Source organism: Calliopsis andreniformis, chromosome 10 (genome assembly GCF_051401765.1).
Source record: "Calliopsis andreniformis isolate RMS-2024a chromosome 10, iyCalAndr_principal, whole genome shotgun sequence".
Lineage (NCBI taxonomy): Eukaryota > Metazoa > Arthropoda > Insecta > Hymenoptera > Andrenidae > Calliopsis > Calliopsis andreniformis.
Genome location: NC_135071.1, coordinates 14,748,191 through 14,762,757, shown reverse-complemented (window position 1 = coordinate 14,762,757; position 14,567 = coordinate 14,748,191). Strand labels below are relative to the sequence as shown.

Below are 14,567 nucleotides of genomic sequence, written 5' to 3'. Positions count from 1 at the left end.
TTAATCGTGACCGCGTGTGTACATATTGTATGTAGAAGCGAGACGGATGTGTGTACATTTCGGGTTTGCTGGTGCTTCGAGACGCCTTCGACATATCGACGAATGAGGCACCAAAGCGCGTTTGATAGCTGTTCTCCTCTTGGTCGGGAAAATGATCCGTGAAAATCTGTGGGATACTTGAAACGCGCGGTATCCAGAGTATTAAGCGAGCCTATAGGTGTACGTAATTGTATACATAGTGCACATATACAAGGAAAATATACATATTATATATACGTATATATACATACATATATATTTTTTTCAAATCAATGTATTTTTCGATATCGTGTGAGAGAATCAGAGTCGGAACGGTCTTTGCCTGTGCGTGTGTATGCGTAAACGCTTCTGTGTCATACGCGAAGAAGGATGTGGACGTCCTTTTCGTCGATCGTTGTTCTCGTGACGGAAGGATGAAGCTGAGAAGAAGAGAGAGAGAGAGAGAGAGAGAGAGAGAAAGCAATCTATCGCGCGAATCGAAGGGACTTCTTTTGAAAAATTCTCTGACGGACGAACGAACGCGTCGAGCGAATGGTCGCGTTTGTATTTGCGATAGACAGAACCAAAGCGATGAATTGCTTTTGCGCGACTTGTTGTCAATTAAACGCGCCGACGTATTTATTAAGGAAAACGTGTAAAAGAAATTCGAACCGTTCGATCGATGCGCTCGTCGACGTCGCCCGCTGTGTACGTCAGTGTGATAAGCCACAAACGTTAATCTAAAGCCACTATATTTGTAATAAAACTTTACCTTTATTTATTACTATTAATCGCCTATGCAGAACCACGCAAAATAGTATTTCGATTAAACAGTGGTGAATATGATATAGACTCTGCTTTATACCCGAAATACTATTTTCTTGGTTCTGTTTATGTCACGGGAAACAACTGCGTCAACGATGAGTAATCAGGACTTAAAGAACGATTTAGTTTTCAACTCTTCACTATTATATTTCGCGACGATCGCACTACTTTCTGTGGCGTTTATAATGTCAAGAGAAGAAACAAAGTTCGAACCATTCTGAGCGGATCCGATCTATCGGTAGATCTGCGGCGTTTTAACTGTGTTTATTAGAATTTTCTATGAGACACATCATAAGACTGTTTTATAATTGTAATCGGCGTTATTCGCGGAAAGATCTCGTTCGTGTTTATCCTCCCTCTTTTCATCCCCTCCTATTGCTCTCATTTGTATTTTTTACGTTACTTCCCTTGCGTGAATTTTCTATATTTTATACGGCATGTTTGTATTATTATCGTTATTATTAATTACACATAACAATGTTCTGCGAACAACAGTCGACAGCATGATGATGGACCCTTACTGCCGCCGCTCAAACGCTTCACATCTTTGCTCAGAGTGAATGAATGTCATTATAAAGGGCCACAAGTAATGGCGAGATGCATACTACTGTCTCAAATTCGTTATTGTGTATAAGCGTGAACTGTTACACAAACGTGCCCATTAATAACACCTCAGTGCGAAATCTGTCTTCTTTTTCTTTTTCTCTCACGCGTCTCACGGAAATTCTGTCGTCGTTCCGCAGTTGGTTTACTGTAACATGCCACGAGTGCCTATAATAACGAAGCTGAACGTATATCCCGCGGTCCGTAATGAAAAGGTATCAATTCTCTAGCAACTGGAGATCACAGAAACACGTTTCTGTTGCGTAGAGGATGATTTTCGGAGACCAGACTAATATTTGTATATAAGAATTAGCGGAACTCACTCGTGATCCAGAGAGGGACGCCACGAATCGTGATCATCGCGGATTCTCCCCGCGACTATTCCAAATAACCTTACTTCCAAATTGAAAGATAACTTGCCTCACGGGTAAACGTTAGCCTCGACCACGGCGACCAGACATCAATATCTGTACATAAACTGCACTTTTGCCAAAAAGCACGCTACTCGTGCCGATGAAAGTGGCGTAAATTTCGAAAAGGCGTAAAAAGCATCCGGCCGGAGAAGGAACTTTTTAATCTCTCCTCGTTGACCACCTCGTGTCTCCTCGAATCCGTTACCCTTTGAAATAGCTTCTTTGAGGACGTTTCGAATACAGTTCCTATACGAGTAATGGTACACTTAGACGGTTGACCGTTGTCCACGATAAACATGATTCCACTACGAGAGTTTTGATCCTCCTTTCTCCGGCTGTTAACGGAGATATAAGTATTTAGATCTAAGGGACATATCCACAGCGTGTAGTGTACTTGTATATGAATACCGAAATAAATATTTTCAATGTTTTTGACAATACTTCGATACTGTTTTCTTCATTTACTCCTAGATTAGTCTAATCCTACCTGAAGAAATATTCAGTCATGGCAACTGATATGTTTCGAAGCTTAGAGCTCGTAAAAGTCTTGATAGTTTCAGAAGTTTTGGGAAACTCAATAGGTCTTGAGAAATGAGTAGTAATTCAATATCGTATCGGTTGATGTACCTTTCAATATGTATATTTGTCCAAGCAGATTAACACAAAATATTAAAAGGTGTTTAAAAACTTTCAAGAGTTTTAGACTTCGAATCTTTATAGCCCTGAAAAACTTCGAATCGCTTCGAAGTTGAGATTCGAATTCTCATCATTAGAAATATCCCATGTGTTTCCTAGTAACATTTAGAATTGAAAGAAAAGTTAGTCGTATTTAAGAAACCATATATTTTATACGAAAACGTAATAGTGATGTAGAGATAAATGTTACTGACACGTACCCAAAAGGGTATAGAATGAATTCGCAATGATATAAATATAGTGACGCCACACATTGATGTGAAAGGAAATTATTAAAAATACATACATTCATAAAGTCAAGTCGTTCGTACTATTTTAAAGTACAAGCGTTCGTCGTGCAAAAAATTGAAATTGAAGATGATCACGTGGTCAGTACGGTCGGCGAATCTACGATTGTCTATAGAATATCGGCCTGCCTTCGAAAGCAAAAGAAATATCTCGGTACTATTGATGTAATATAAGTAATATAGAGTAACGCAATCGTACTCTCTTTTTCATTTTAACAATCGTACATCTTCTCTTGATTTTTGTAAAACTATGCGCTTGCAGCGGCTTTGACATTTTTAGTATTGACAATCCGACAGGTGGACTGGGAATTTCAATTCTAATTCAAATACGAAAATTATTTCCGTTTTTTGCACTTGGTTCTACCTCGGCGTCTACGCGAGGAGTTTGGACGAGTGTCTGTTTTCTTTGAAGATCTGCAAATAATTTGAATATCAGGTAATTATTCTATTTTTATTTGTACCTTCAAATCTAATAAAATAACTTACCTATGAACCCTATTCACTGACACAGAGGTATGTTTCTTTAAGGTCAAGTGCTGTTGAACCAGTTCGGCCAATTTACCTTGCTGAGCAAGCATCGAAAGAAAAGTACAAATGAACTCATCATAATTGTGTGTTCTTCGACAATCATCGATCTAAAAACGAAAGAATATTTTATAACTTTAAAACTGGCCACTTCAAGCTCTACTTACTTTGTATTTGTTCCTCTTGTCATTTTCGTCCTTTAAACTGGTCTCACAGATACTTATTTCATGCTCTAAATTCTTCAGTAGTGCTAATAGATCTTTGGGTGCAAACGTATGTGGTTCAAATAATTCTGGGTACTTCGAACATAGTTTAGGATCGATTTTTTCGACCTTCTTCTCTTCAGTAACAGTATCGCCGTTGCTGGTTTTTACTCTTGCATGAGGTATTCTAACTTCTCCCGACAAACAAACCTTTTTATGTAAATGCCCACTGTCAGAAACTAATCTTTTCCCATTTATATTAATATTCCCAAGAGAACGACCTGCTTATAAATGTACGTTTTATAGACTGCTTTAATTCTGTGGTATAGTACATCATAGTACATAAAATTACGACAGAGATACGTACTCAGACCTGCCTCATTCTTTTCGTCCCCAGCAACTCTGATTACAACAAACTTCTTGAAATCTTTCGTGGATGTTGGACTACTTTGACCAGAGTTCCATCCCCAGGCTATAAACAAAAGTACTTCTTCAGTATGAACAAAATATTTCACGTGTATTGATTATGTGAAATATTTATTAACATTACAGTACCTCTTCTAACTTTAATCATAGGATAAGAAGACTGTGAACAGATTCACGAAGGATAGGTCAAGTAACTGTATCTCGAAGGTGCCAAAAACGATGAAATGTGGGGGAATGTGCGAAAAGCAAATAGTACCATCAAGCGGAGCACACGAATTTTAGTTTGCTGCACGACAGAGTACGTAACAGTATCACAAGATGCGCCTAATACTTCTTGCATTCTGTTCTTTTTTAATAGCAATAGAATCGTCCAAGTGTCCAGAATCAAGGAAACCTCACTCAACTAGTTGCACTTTATTTTACAATTGTGTTAATTTGCCTAGTGGTGGATACGTTTGGGTGCCCAGTAAATGTACTGAAGGCTTGGTAAGATAATCTACTATTGCATTAATATTGATTGCTAATTTACCATTCTTAAGATGCTTCTATTCTTAGATATTTGAGCCGTATTTACGAATGTGTGTTCTACCTGGAGATTCTTGGACATGTGACACATTAACAGAATCGTCTCTTATAACAATGAAGTATGAGACACCTGAATTGATAAATCCAAATGAAACTAGTTATATGGGATCGACGCAAGACCCTCCAAATTTTTCAGAATTTATTGATTCGTCATATACCACTGATAGTATTCCCGACATGCTCGATCAAGAAATGGTGACTCCATATCCTTTAATTGAAATTGAAGAAACGATGGAAAATATGCATAAAGTAAATTCAAACAATACTATGACTAACAGTGCACAATATAGTCATTTGCAACCACAGAATCACACTAGACAGGAATATGTGTTGTTAAATCAATTATTACATCATTTACTCATCTACAAAGGAATCACTATTCCTTTAGAACTTTTAGCATCATTGACAATACCTATACCTTTAAGAAATCATGTAAGTATAAGCAAAGCTACAACTAATTTCTCAAAGACTTCTAAAACGAATCAACAGAGTGTATTGATGAACTATCTCATACAGAATTATGTTCAACAAAATAATATGCAGAATACTATCATAACTGATACAAAACTAAATGATGTAACTGAAACGAGTAAAATGTCGAAAAAAGATAATGCAGATGAATTAACGTTAAATATAATACCTTCTAATAATATATCACAAATAGGATTTGATGATTCAGAAAACGAAAATAGTATAATATTAATAACTGACAAATCAGGACACAAGCAATATCTAACCACTGACAAATATAAATCAATGGGTCATCGTGTAGAATGGCAATTTATTCGTGCGATTCCGTGTGTAAAAAATGTTCGAATGCCAAATACAACTGACTGTGTTAAGTATTATGTGTGTGATCCAGAAGAAGCTTCTGTAAGAGAGTATTCGTGTCCATCTACTACAGCATTTAATAAGCACACTAAAACTTGTGATAGAGAAGCTTATAATAAATGTATGAAAAACGATCAAGAGATCGCGAATCTTTCAAACGATTTTGATAGTGAGTCCCAAACAAACAGGCCAGAAAAAAATATATGCACAGAACAGGGAAAAACAAAAGATCTAAATTCTGAATCACATTATTATATATGTTATTCCTCCTCAAACAAACTGCAAGGTTTCAAATCAATACGATTGATGTGTCCAAACAGTTTAATATTTTGCCAAAGTAAAAAAGTTTGTACAACGAGAAGACTATGTAAAGTAACATGAAGCAGATATATATTTTTGCTCACCCTGTGTTGGGGAATTAAATGCTGATCCAATCTCAGATGATGTATCAGTACTAGATGAACTGTGTGCTGGTGAAGTTTGAATTCTAAGCGGAGTAGCATAGTCTAGTGCACACATTACTACTTTTTCCATACCACTGTAACATTAAAAAATAAATAACAATTCTTTTTAATAAAACACTTGATATGTATGAACTTTACACAATTAATATTTATTTTCTATTTACTTTGATTCTGCTTTTCCAGAAGTTATGCTTGAAGCGGATTCTTCTATATCTGTTGCAGTATCATTCGTCCTTTCAACATTAATGCTTGGTACTGATAAAGATTCATCAATTTCTGATTTATTGGGTAGAACATTTTCATCATCAGTTTTACTTTTCTTTTCGTATTGTTTATCTGACTTTTCTGAATCATTTGCATTTTTCTCAGTTCCATCTTGATGACTTAACTTGACAAGTTGTTGTAATGCTTCTAATACTATCTGCCTATTAGTTTTTAGCATAGTTAGTTTATGTGAAATAGCAAGTCTTCGGTCAGGAACAACAGCCATTAAATTAAATCTTATATCCTGCAACTGTTCTCCTGTTGCCATTCCTAAACGATCTGTTATTACTCTTCTAAATTGCTCAGTCCATTCTTCGTGTTCTTTCCAAGGACCATGATCCATGGGATATGGCTTCAAACCATCCAATTCAAATAGTCTACCATTAATTGGTACATAGCTAACAAAGTGAAAAGCTTCTCCAGTAAATCTACCAGTTGAGACCCCTGTATTTTTATCTTGACGTCTTTTAGCTTGAGGCATTGCGTGTGAATTGTGCGCACAAGCCAATTCAGGCGTATTACCAATTGCCCATCCTTTATTCTCTGGACACATACCAGATGTGTGCATCTTCAGTCTGGATAAAGTTGTACCCAGATGAATATTTGGGCAATTAAGTAATACAGAAAGTAGTGCATGGGTCGCACAACTGTTGGGGACAACCTACAAAAAATCAAGTATTTAAGTAGATATGGTTATGGTATACCTCTTACAGCGAATTACAAACTACACTGTACCTGTTGTGCAAAGAATATATTATTGACGATTTCTTCATCTTTCACAAAGCTTTCATCTTGTTCTACAACTTTACGCCTGGATCTTCTCTCTTCTATCCAACGGAATAAAAATATGAAGCCATACACAGGACCTTCCAAAGATTTTTGCAAATCATATATTTCCTCCACTTGGACACCTTTTACTCCAAAATCTTCCAGTAACAATGTGAATAAACCTAATAATGTAAAAAAATATATTAATGTTATTCTCATAAATATAGTATGTGCTGAGTATCATTAAAGGGTACAGACACTTATTTGCTCCATTTATTTTTCTAACATTAGAATGCAACGTACATATGACAATTTTGTACAAAAATATTAAAATAAGTAAAATTTATCTGGAAATCGTGTTTATCACGTGCGTTCTACATCAAACTTTTCTTCTACAAAAGCTATATCTTGTGTCAATTCAACTACTGTGCACCCCCAATGCATTTAGACATTTTAATATTAAACGTTATTAAATCAGCCTACTTCCGAAATGGATATTTCGTACCTGGGTCACTTTCCAATTCTAGCCAACCTTCAGTCAATCGATTTATGTCAACTGGCATTCTGTGTTGAGTTTTAAGTTCAACACACAACAAAATTTCACATTCTTCTAGAAATTTTATTACAGTATGACAATTAAAGGCGCCATGTTACATCAAAACACACATCATGTGACCCAGTCACGTGGGCAAAAGAAGCTTAAAGAAGTCTTAAAAGAATTTCCAATTATTCTATTCTTTTCCTTCTCTTCTTCTACCAAAATCATTCCATTCGAACCCGTTTTGAATAATTAACATTAAACATCACTGAAAAGGTAATTTCTTAGAATCTCTTCTATTCGAAACGAAACGAGTACCGCATCGCATCTCATGTAAAACGAGCATAAAAGTTGCTCCAGTTAATAAAAATTAATTCCCGCCTAATTCTCTATTAACTTTCATAAAAATTTCATATACACATCCTGCAAGAGATAAATTCATAGAAAAATATGCAATATTGCTAAAAAGATTTCGTTGAGTGCATGTGTGATTATATTCATAATTGACAGTAGCGCATTCTATTAACAATTCCGACAAAATCCTTTGAATGGTAGTGTAGCCACGTAAGTCGTAAGATACTCGGAAATAATTAATGATTTCAATTAGTTGATAATATAAAACGGTTATTATGAATGTTTTTGCATTAATAATTAGTTCGTTGTTACTTGTTCAACTGTCGGAATGTACGTTGTCACCGCCAAAAGGAAAGGCTGGTAAAAGAAGTAAAGGCAAGATCGAGAGTAGGGTAAGGAAAACGAGATAATGGAAATTTTTGTTCGTGAAATAATCACATTTTACGTGTTTATAGCAAGGCCCAGCCGATCAAGATGTTTTCCGACGATCATTGGCGGTGAAAAATCCTAAGCCACACGATATTATACGAGAATCAGGGCTTTATTTTTCTAACACAACTCATAGACGATTCACTGGTGACGTTTTGGGATACATTACGCCGGTGAGTTTATTAATTTGCATTATAAACCTCTGTCGAATCTGTCATTCAAGATTTCGTCAATTAGAAATTGAAGAAACAATTATTTTTAGAGTCATTAATGACTAAAATTTATTTGTTAACTATGTTAACACTAACATAAATCTACTTGTTTTTCAGTGGAACAACAATGGGTTAGAAATTTCAAAAATATTCCATGGGAAGTTCACCATGTTATCACCTGTATGGTTGGCATTTCCAGAGGGCAATGCTAAAACCTATAAATTGTTGACTCACGATGTTCAGAAGAAATGGTTGAAAGAAATGCGAACTATAAATAATGAAAATCATCATGTAAAAAGTGAGTATTTTGAATCATAAGAATATAGGAAATGTGTTTATATTTATACTAATCTGTGAATGTTATTCTTAGTCCTACCTAGAGTATTATTTGAGCATTGGTCAATAGATGATATCATCGCACTGTACGGTGACACGCGCAAACTTATTGAAATAATTTCTGCACTTGTAGATACAGCAAAGGTACTTACAAACAGATACATAACCAAATAATACATTGTGGAATTGTCATTACAATTATTCTATTTCATTTCAGACTCACCACTTCGATGGATATGTTTTGGAGATGTGGAACCAGTTTGTGCTTACGGGTGTGGATACTCAGATTATTGTACCGATGATTCAGTCTATTGCTCAAAAATTGAAGGAGAATAATTTGGATGCAATTCTGGCAGTACCACCATCGAGAGGGTAAGTCATTTTTTTATTATTTGTTTCTGCTATTAGAGATTGTTGTGCATGATGTATTTTCCAAAGAAACATGAAGCTATTTAAGGTATAGAAGTCATTAAAGTAGATGTCTCTTAATGACACTATGTGTTCTCTGACCTTCCAGCTCAAAGGTTCAGTTGTTTAATAAAGATCATTTTGATCAATTGTCATCATATCTGAAAGCTTTTTCTTTAATGACTTATGATTACTCGAGTGTTCAGCGTCCTGGTCCAAATAGTCCTATTGATTGGATAAGGGAATGCGTGAAATTGCTTGTACCTGAGGAGGGTCCCAAAAGATCTCAAATATTGCTAGGTCTTAACTTTTATGGGTACAATTATACTCCTCAAGGTGGGGGAGCCATTTTAGGTACAGACTATTTAAAAATTCTTGAATCCTCTAAAGGAAAAATTCAATGGGATGATGACAGCAAAGAACACTTTTTCGAAGCAAAGTAAGATTTAGAAGAAGTAATATTTTAGGCGAAACTAACTTAGTTTAGGTTGAAATTTGGGGATGTATTTCAGGTCATCAGGGGGCAGTGGGATTGTCTTTTATCCTACATTATATTCTATTCTGCACCGACTGGATCTTGCTGCAGAATTGGGTACAGGTGTATCGATTTGGGAACTTGGTCAGGGACTGCATTACTTTTACGATTTATTATAAATATTTTTGCGAATGTTAAAACATACATAACATTTAAGAAAATAAAGATATCGTTATCTAATCTTATAGATATATATTCAGTCTTAATAACCAATGATATTCCACTTCTGCTTCGTTTATATATGTAACCATTCCTACCAATATAGTGTTTCACATATGCATAAGTATGATTATAATTATTATTTCCATATGTGCATAAATAGTTCATGATCATTTACACCAGTACCTCCACACTAGTGTACATATGTTTCTTTGGAAAATACTGTAATATTATTGTTTTGCATTGTTTGCTTCTTGTTTTTTTCCTTTAACATCATCATAGTTTGAGGTCCACGTATAATATTGTACATCAAAGCCCAACATAACTTTGCTGGCAACAAACTAATACAACAAATTTTAATTAGTATCGATTAGATCTAACACATATTCGCTTAATTAAATCAAGTTCAAACTTGTATACTTTACCATTTTAGTGGTAAGAGGTATCTAACAGACGCGGGTAACACAACATTCACTTGATTTGCTAATATTCCCAATGTAACTTCTTCAGCAACGTGTTCAGGTTCTAACATTTCTAATAATCTATAAACCATACGTTTAGTACATAGGGTCGAACACACTTATAGTGTATAAAAAGTATCAATTACCTTGGTTTCACTCCATGGAACATGCCAGTGTTGATAAAATAGGGACAAACTAGGGTCATGTGGATTCCATCATACCCATGAGCCTAGAATAACATTTACTCATAACTAAATAAGAGCAAAGGGAATAGTTAAATATCATTTAAAAATATTTCCACCTTCAGTTCGCTGAAAAGGCTCTCATGGAAACCAATAGCCGCGGATTTGGTAGCCGAATAATCCGTGCAATTGTACGTTCCAAGAAGTCCTGCTACGCTAGCTACAGTCACGATATGACCGTGATTCTTCTTTATCATCTCCCCCATGAATGATTTTGTAGTCTGTTTAATGCAAACATGCAACAGTAGTGTACAATGTACAACACTTATCAGTCGCGACCAGTCAAACTGAGCTTACCCAATAGTGCGATAAAATGTTGACCCTGTAGGTACGCTCGATTTCATCATCAGGCAATTCCATCAGCGTTTTTCCACATACATATCCCGCGTTGTTTACCAATATAGTTACCTGAATATGAATTGGTTCAGGATATTACTAAGACTTTAATTTTAAGAATGATTAAGGTGATACTTACAGAGCCGACTTCAATTTGCATAGTCTTTGCCACTTTGTACACTTCTTCTTTATTAGCGATGTCACAGTAGTAGCTCCAACATTTTCCTCCGTTCTTTCTAATCACTCGAACAGTCTCCTCCATGCCTGCAAAGTGTATTCACAGAAATATTCAAAGTAGCTTTTTTATGGCAATTAAAAACACCTAGACTTGCCAAGTTTATTAATGTCCCATATCACAACTTGTGCTCCTAGCTTAGCCAATTTGATGGCAATCAGGCTGCCGATTCCACCTGCACCCCCAGTTATTAGGGCAACTTCTCCTTTTATGGACTTGGCACGATAGCGTCGAGGAATGAGTGTTAAGACAATAGCCTCGCTTATGTAAATTACTGCCATTCCCACAAATAGTAGGAAATCGTATATTAGGGCGGGCCACTCGGTTAGCTCCATGTGTAACTCTGGAGAGAAAGAAATAAATTTTATTTAATTAACTTCTTCTCGTACTCATTATTTATGCATAGGCGTCCCACGTAGTCCTGACCACATCAAAGTGGTCAATTTCGCAATGAATTAAATACACACTAGAGACCTGATATTTAGCTTATTATCTAAATTACATCCTCTGCCCTGTTTCGAGTATACGCAAAAACAGACCCCATTTTTTGTCGCTCAAGTGTCAGGCAATCATCTGAAGTCCATAGCGGAAACTTGATTAAAGTCCAGATTTTTTTTACTTCACACGGTGTAGAAACCGGTAACTCGGTGAGTGTCAACGATTGACAGTACATATTTAATTCTGTACATGTGGTACAGTATCGCGGAGGTGGCGGCACCGGTTTTAACAAGCCACAGATTTTTGCTATTGCTAGTTGTTATAGGCTTAGGTCGATGCACCGAGATTCTTTACCCGAGACGAGCAAGGTTGCATCGTCTGCACAATTCATTATGAGGCTGTCGTACACGTCGTTTTGAATATTTATCGAGTCGATTAATTGCGAGGAGCACCCCTCGGTGTGAGTCGCAAATATAAAGGATGTTGGCGACCTAGCAACCCCAAAGAAGAGTAATATCGAATAAAAGAATAGGTAGATCCTACGACCTAGTGCAGTTTTATTATTCTCACTTTCAAAATCGCAGCCAAGTAATTTAGCATCTATTTCATAATATCGCTATTTGCAATATCGAGTGAAAGTTAAAAAAACAAATATGGAGTTAGTGTAAGAGCTGTTGAAGAAGTCAATTTTTGCAATATGAGAATGAGTAATGTGAAATATAAGAGTTCACAGAATGGAACAACAGTGGATTACCTGTATAACTAATAACACACGTAATTTTCACAACTACACAACTACACAATTAACAAATTATCCACCACAAAAGGGACTTCCTCGACACAACTTCACGTTCCTTTTTACCAGCACTTTCTGTCAACACTGTATTATTTAACAAACTTTTTCATCGCGCATCCTAACACTGGTTGACTCGAGTTGCAACGAGGACTGTTATGCACAGCGTTACACTAACAAACTTACACGCAAGACCAACTCCTAAGGCAATCTAGGGAACCGTTAGCTGTTCAGGGAAGGTAGTCTTCGGAGACGCTCCTGTTAGCGCGCGAACTCAGTCGAGGTTGAAAGGCTTGTCTTCCTGATGCACCTCTGTATCTGTTGATCGACTAATACTGACTGAGTCGTAATCCAATGCGACTGAATTACAACCCGCGTAACTTCAAGCACAGTAACGTGCTCAGAAGCCCAACTTCTCAATAAAGATACCAAAAAGCAATTTGGTATTCGATCGCCTCGTACTGCATTCTCACAATTATTCCTCAAGGATTCAAATTTGCGTACGAACTTAGAAATATGCTAATGTCGATCGAGCTTTGAATTATTTTTATAGAAGTTAAGATCTTTTATAAATGTTAGAGAGTCTTATGTTACTTAATTTGCATTCAAACAAAATAGTTCTTCTAAAACTGTTCCTTACCGATGTCTTATCTGTGCAAATCTTAATCGATTCAGACGAAGTGGTTCGGAAGTGCTTGGATATTTATGAGCAGTCGCTGAACTTCCGTTCAGTTTCTCTTGCGAAAGAATTGACAGTATTCAGAGCCTCGATGAAGAGCTAGTACCCATCCTGTATACGACACTGTACTGACTATAGTCCACGAGTCCTATGGGGTGCACGAAACGTACTCTGCAGTTTCCTAGTTCTCTAGAAAAAGCCTGCACCACAGTTCTGGTGAAAGTCCCGAGCCTCTCTCTGCTTACCTTTCCAACGCTATTCCATCACTTCGTCTTACGATTTATCGCGGTATACAGAGCATAAACAGCAAAGAAACGATGCTACCTTACTCAATAAACTTCGACCTGGAAGCCATCGAAAATCATATTTCCCAATTTGCAGTAAAACTCTTCCGCGGAATAGTATCCACTTTTCCTTTCTCAAACGCAATCGTCGTCGTTGGCAAAGCCATAACAGACTCCAGAATTACTGAAAATTGCGCGAGGCCATCGAATTGCAATCCATCGGTGACCGCGCAGAAAATTACGCGATCCTCTGGATCCTTGACGCAACGCGTGCAGATTATGCTGTTTGGGCTCGCATCGTGTGGCAACAAGGAAATTTATTCGCTAACCAACGCGCAGGTTAGCAGAAGCATTCGAATATTCGTTCGTGTGCACGTAAACGCTAGGGTAATCGGCGGAGTTGCGACAGAGGCTCGCGAGGGGAGTCCTCGCGGTTCGAGCTGGATAGGGCGCCGAAAGATAGCAGGAATTATCGTGTGCTCGGTGAAAGGATGACGCTCAAGATCTGGGTCGTTGACACTGTTTCTCCAAGACAGGTGGCACAGGAACAATAAGCGTTACTATTACGCCAATACCCGTGCCGCGAGCTCGGTTTCCACTTCATGCTGCGGCGAACAGTTGGCGAAACTTCCGCCGCCTCGCAACTTCGCGGCAGACCCGTTTCCACGACATTTTACGAGCCTCGTCTCAGGAGTTAGAGACGGGCCTATTGTTGTTCGACGTCGTTAACATTCCTCCCTGGCGAAAAGACACTTCTGCCAGAAGGCCTTCGGTCGTGGCGCTCTTCGATTGTCGACGAGGGATGAATCACGTGTCGCGGAACAGAGTCACGGTGCCTCATTCCATATGCAACGCGACGCGCCTCTTAAAGAGCTGAATCGATGAATAAATAAAAGGTGAACGACGGTGTGAACAATCGTATAATTTACTGCGATCCTTTGAGGCCGACAGGACTAATAAATTTCGCGATCGTTTATGGGACTCAAGGATCCATGCATGTGTAATGTGAACGTGAATTGACGGTGTGATTGGTGGTGCAAGCTGGGTGGTAATTGGTTGCAATATGTTCAGGGTTTTGAGAAGAGTCAAGATTTCTTGGATGAGGCTTCCATTTTGTTTCGAGGAAATTGAGTTTGAAAATCGCGCGGAATCCGAGGAATAAAGGTCCATTTATGAATACTTCTTTTTTAAGCTTCCTAGTATTCTTTGCTTAGTCTTTT

General features: G+C 37.3%; 4 protein-coding genes across 5 annotated transcripts; 2 read left to right on the top strand and 2 right to left on the bottom strand.

Moving 5' to 3' along the window:
- Positions 1-2,846: 2,846 nt before the first annotated feature.
- Calypso (ubiquitin carboxyl-terminal hydrolase calypso) lies at positions 2,847-7,530 on the bottom strand. 2 transcript variants are annotated; one of them, XM_076387503.1, is made up of 8 exons: positions 7,414-7,530; positions 6,876-7,090; positions 6,041-6,801; positions 5,817-5,950; positions 3,938-4,042; positions 3,535-3,851; positions 3,329-3,477; positions 2,847-3,256 (listed from the first exon to the last, which is right to left on the bottom strand). In XM_076387503.1, exons 1-8 carry the CDS (start codon positions 7,469-7,471, stop codon positions 3,178-3,180), a joined length of 1,818 nt encoding a protein of 605 aa, XP_076243618.1. In that variant the 5' UTR covers positions 7,472-7,530; the 3' UTR covers positions 2,847-3,177. The 2 variants fall into 2 exon arrangements, with proteins under 2 accessions (XP_076243618.1, XP_076243619.1); XM_076387504.1 differs by having other exon boundaries at positions 3,329-3,408.
- LOC143184912 (uncharacterized) lies at positions 4,229-5,938 on the top strand. Its single transcript, XM_076387505.1, has 2 exons — positions 4,229-4,482; positions 4,552-5,938. The coding sequence occupies exons 1-2, from the start codon at positions 4,315-4,317 to the stop codon at positions 5,791-5,793; spliced, it is 1,410 nt and encodes a 469-aa protein (XP_076243620.1). The 5' UTR covers positions 4,229-4,314; the 3' UTR covers positions 5,794-5,938.
- Positions 7,531-8,018: 488 nt separating the features above from the next.
- LOC143184586 (chitinase domain-containing protein 1) lies at positions 8,019-9,931 on the top strand. The gene is made up of 7 exons (XM_076386923.1): positions 8,019-8,192; positions 8,256-8,402; positions 8,559-8,739; positions 8,812-8,921; positions 8,995-9,149; positions 9,295-9,624; positions 9,698-9,931. Exons 1-7 carry the CDS (start codon positions 8,076-8,078, stop codon positions 9,837-9,839), a joined length of 1,182 nt encoding a protein of 393 aa, XP_076243038.1. The 5' UTR covers positions 8,019-8,075; the 3' UTR covers positions 9,840-9,931.
- A 141-nt stretch (positions 9,932-10,072) lies between these two features.
- LOC143185100 (short-chain dehydrogenase/reductase family 16C member 6) lies at positions 10,073-11,488 on the bottom strand. Its single transcript, XM_076387836.1, has 7 exons — positions 11,251-11,488; positions 11,058-11,182; positions 10,880-10,990; positions 10,642-10,803; positions 10,487-10,569; positions 10,305-10,421; positions 10,073-10,220 (listed from the first exon to the last, which is right to left on the bottom strand). Exons 1-7 carry the CDS (start codon positions 11,486-11,488, stop codon positions 10,073-10,075), a joined length of 984 nt encoding a protein of 327 aa, XP_076243951.1.
- Between the last annotated feature and the right edge of the window lie 3,079 nt (positions 11,489-14,567).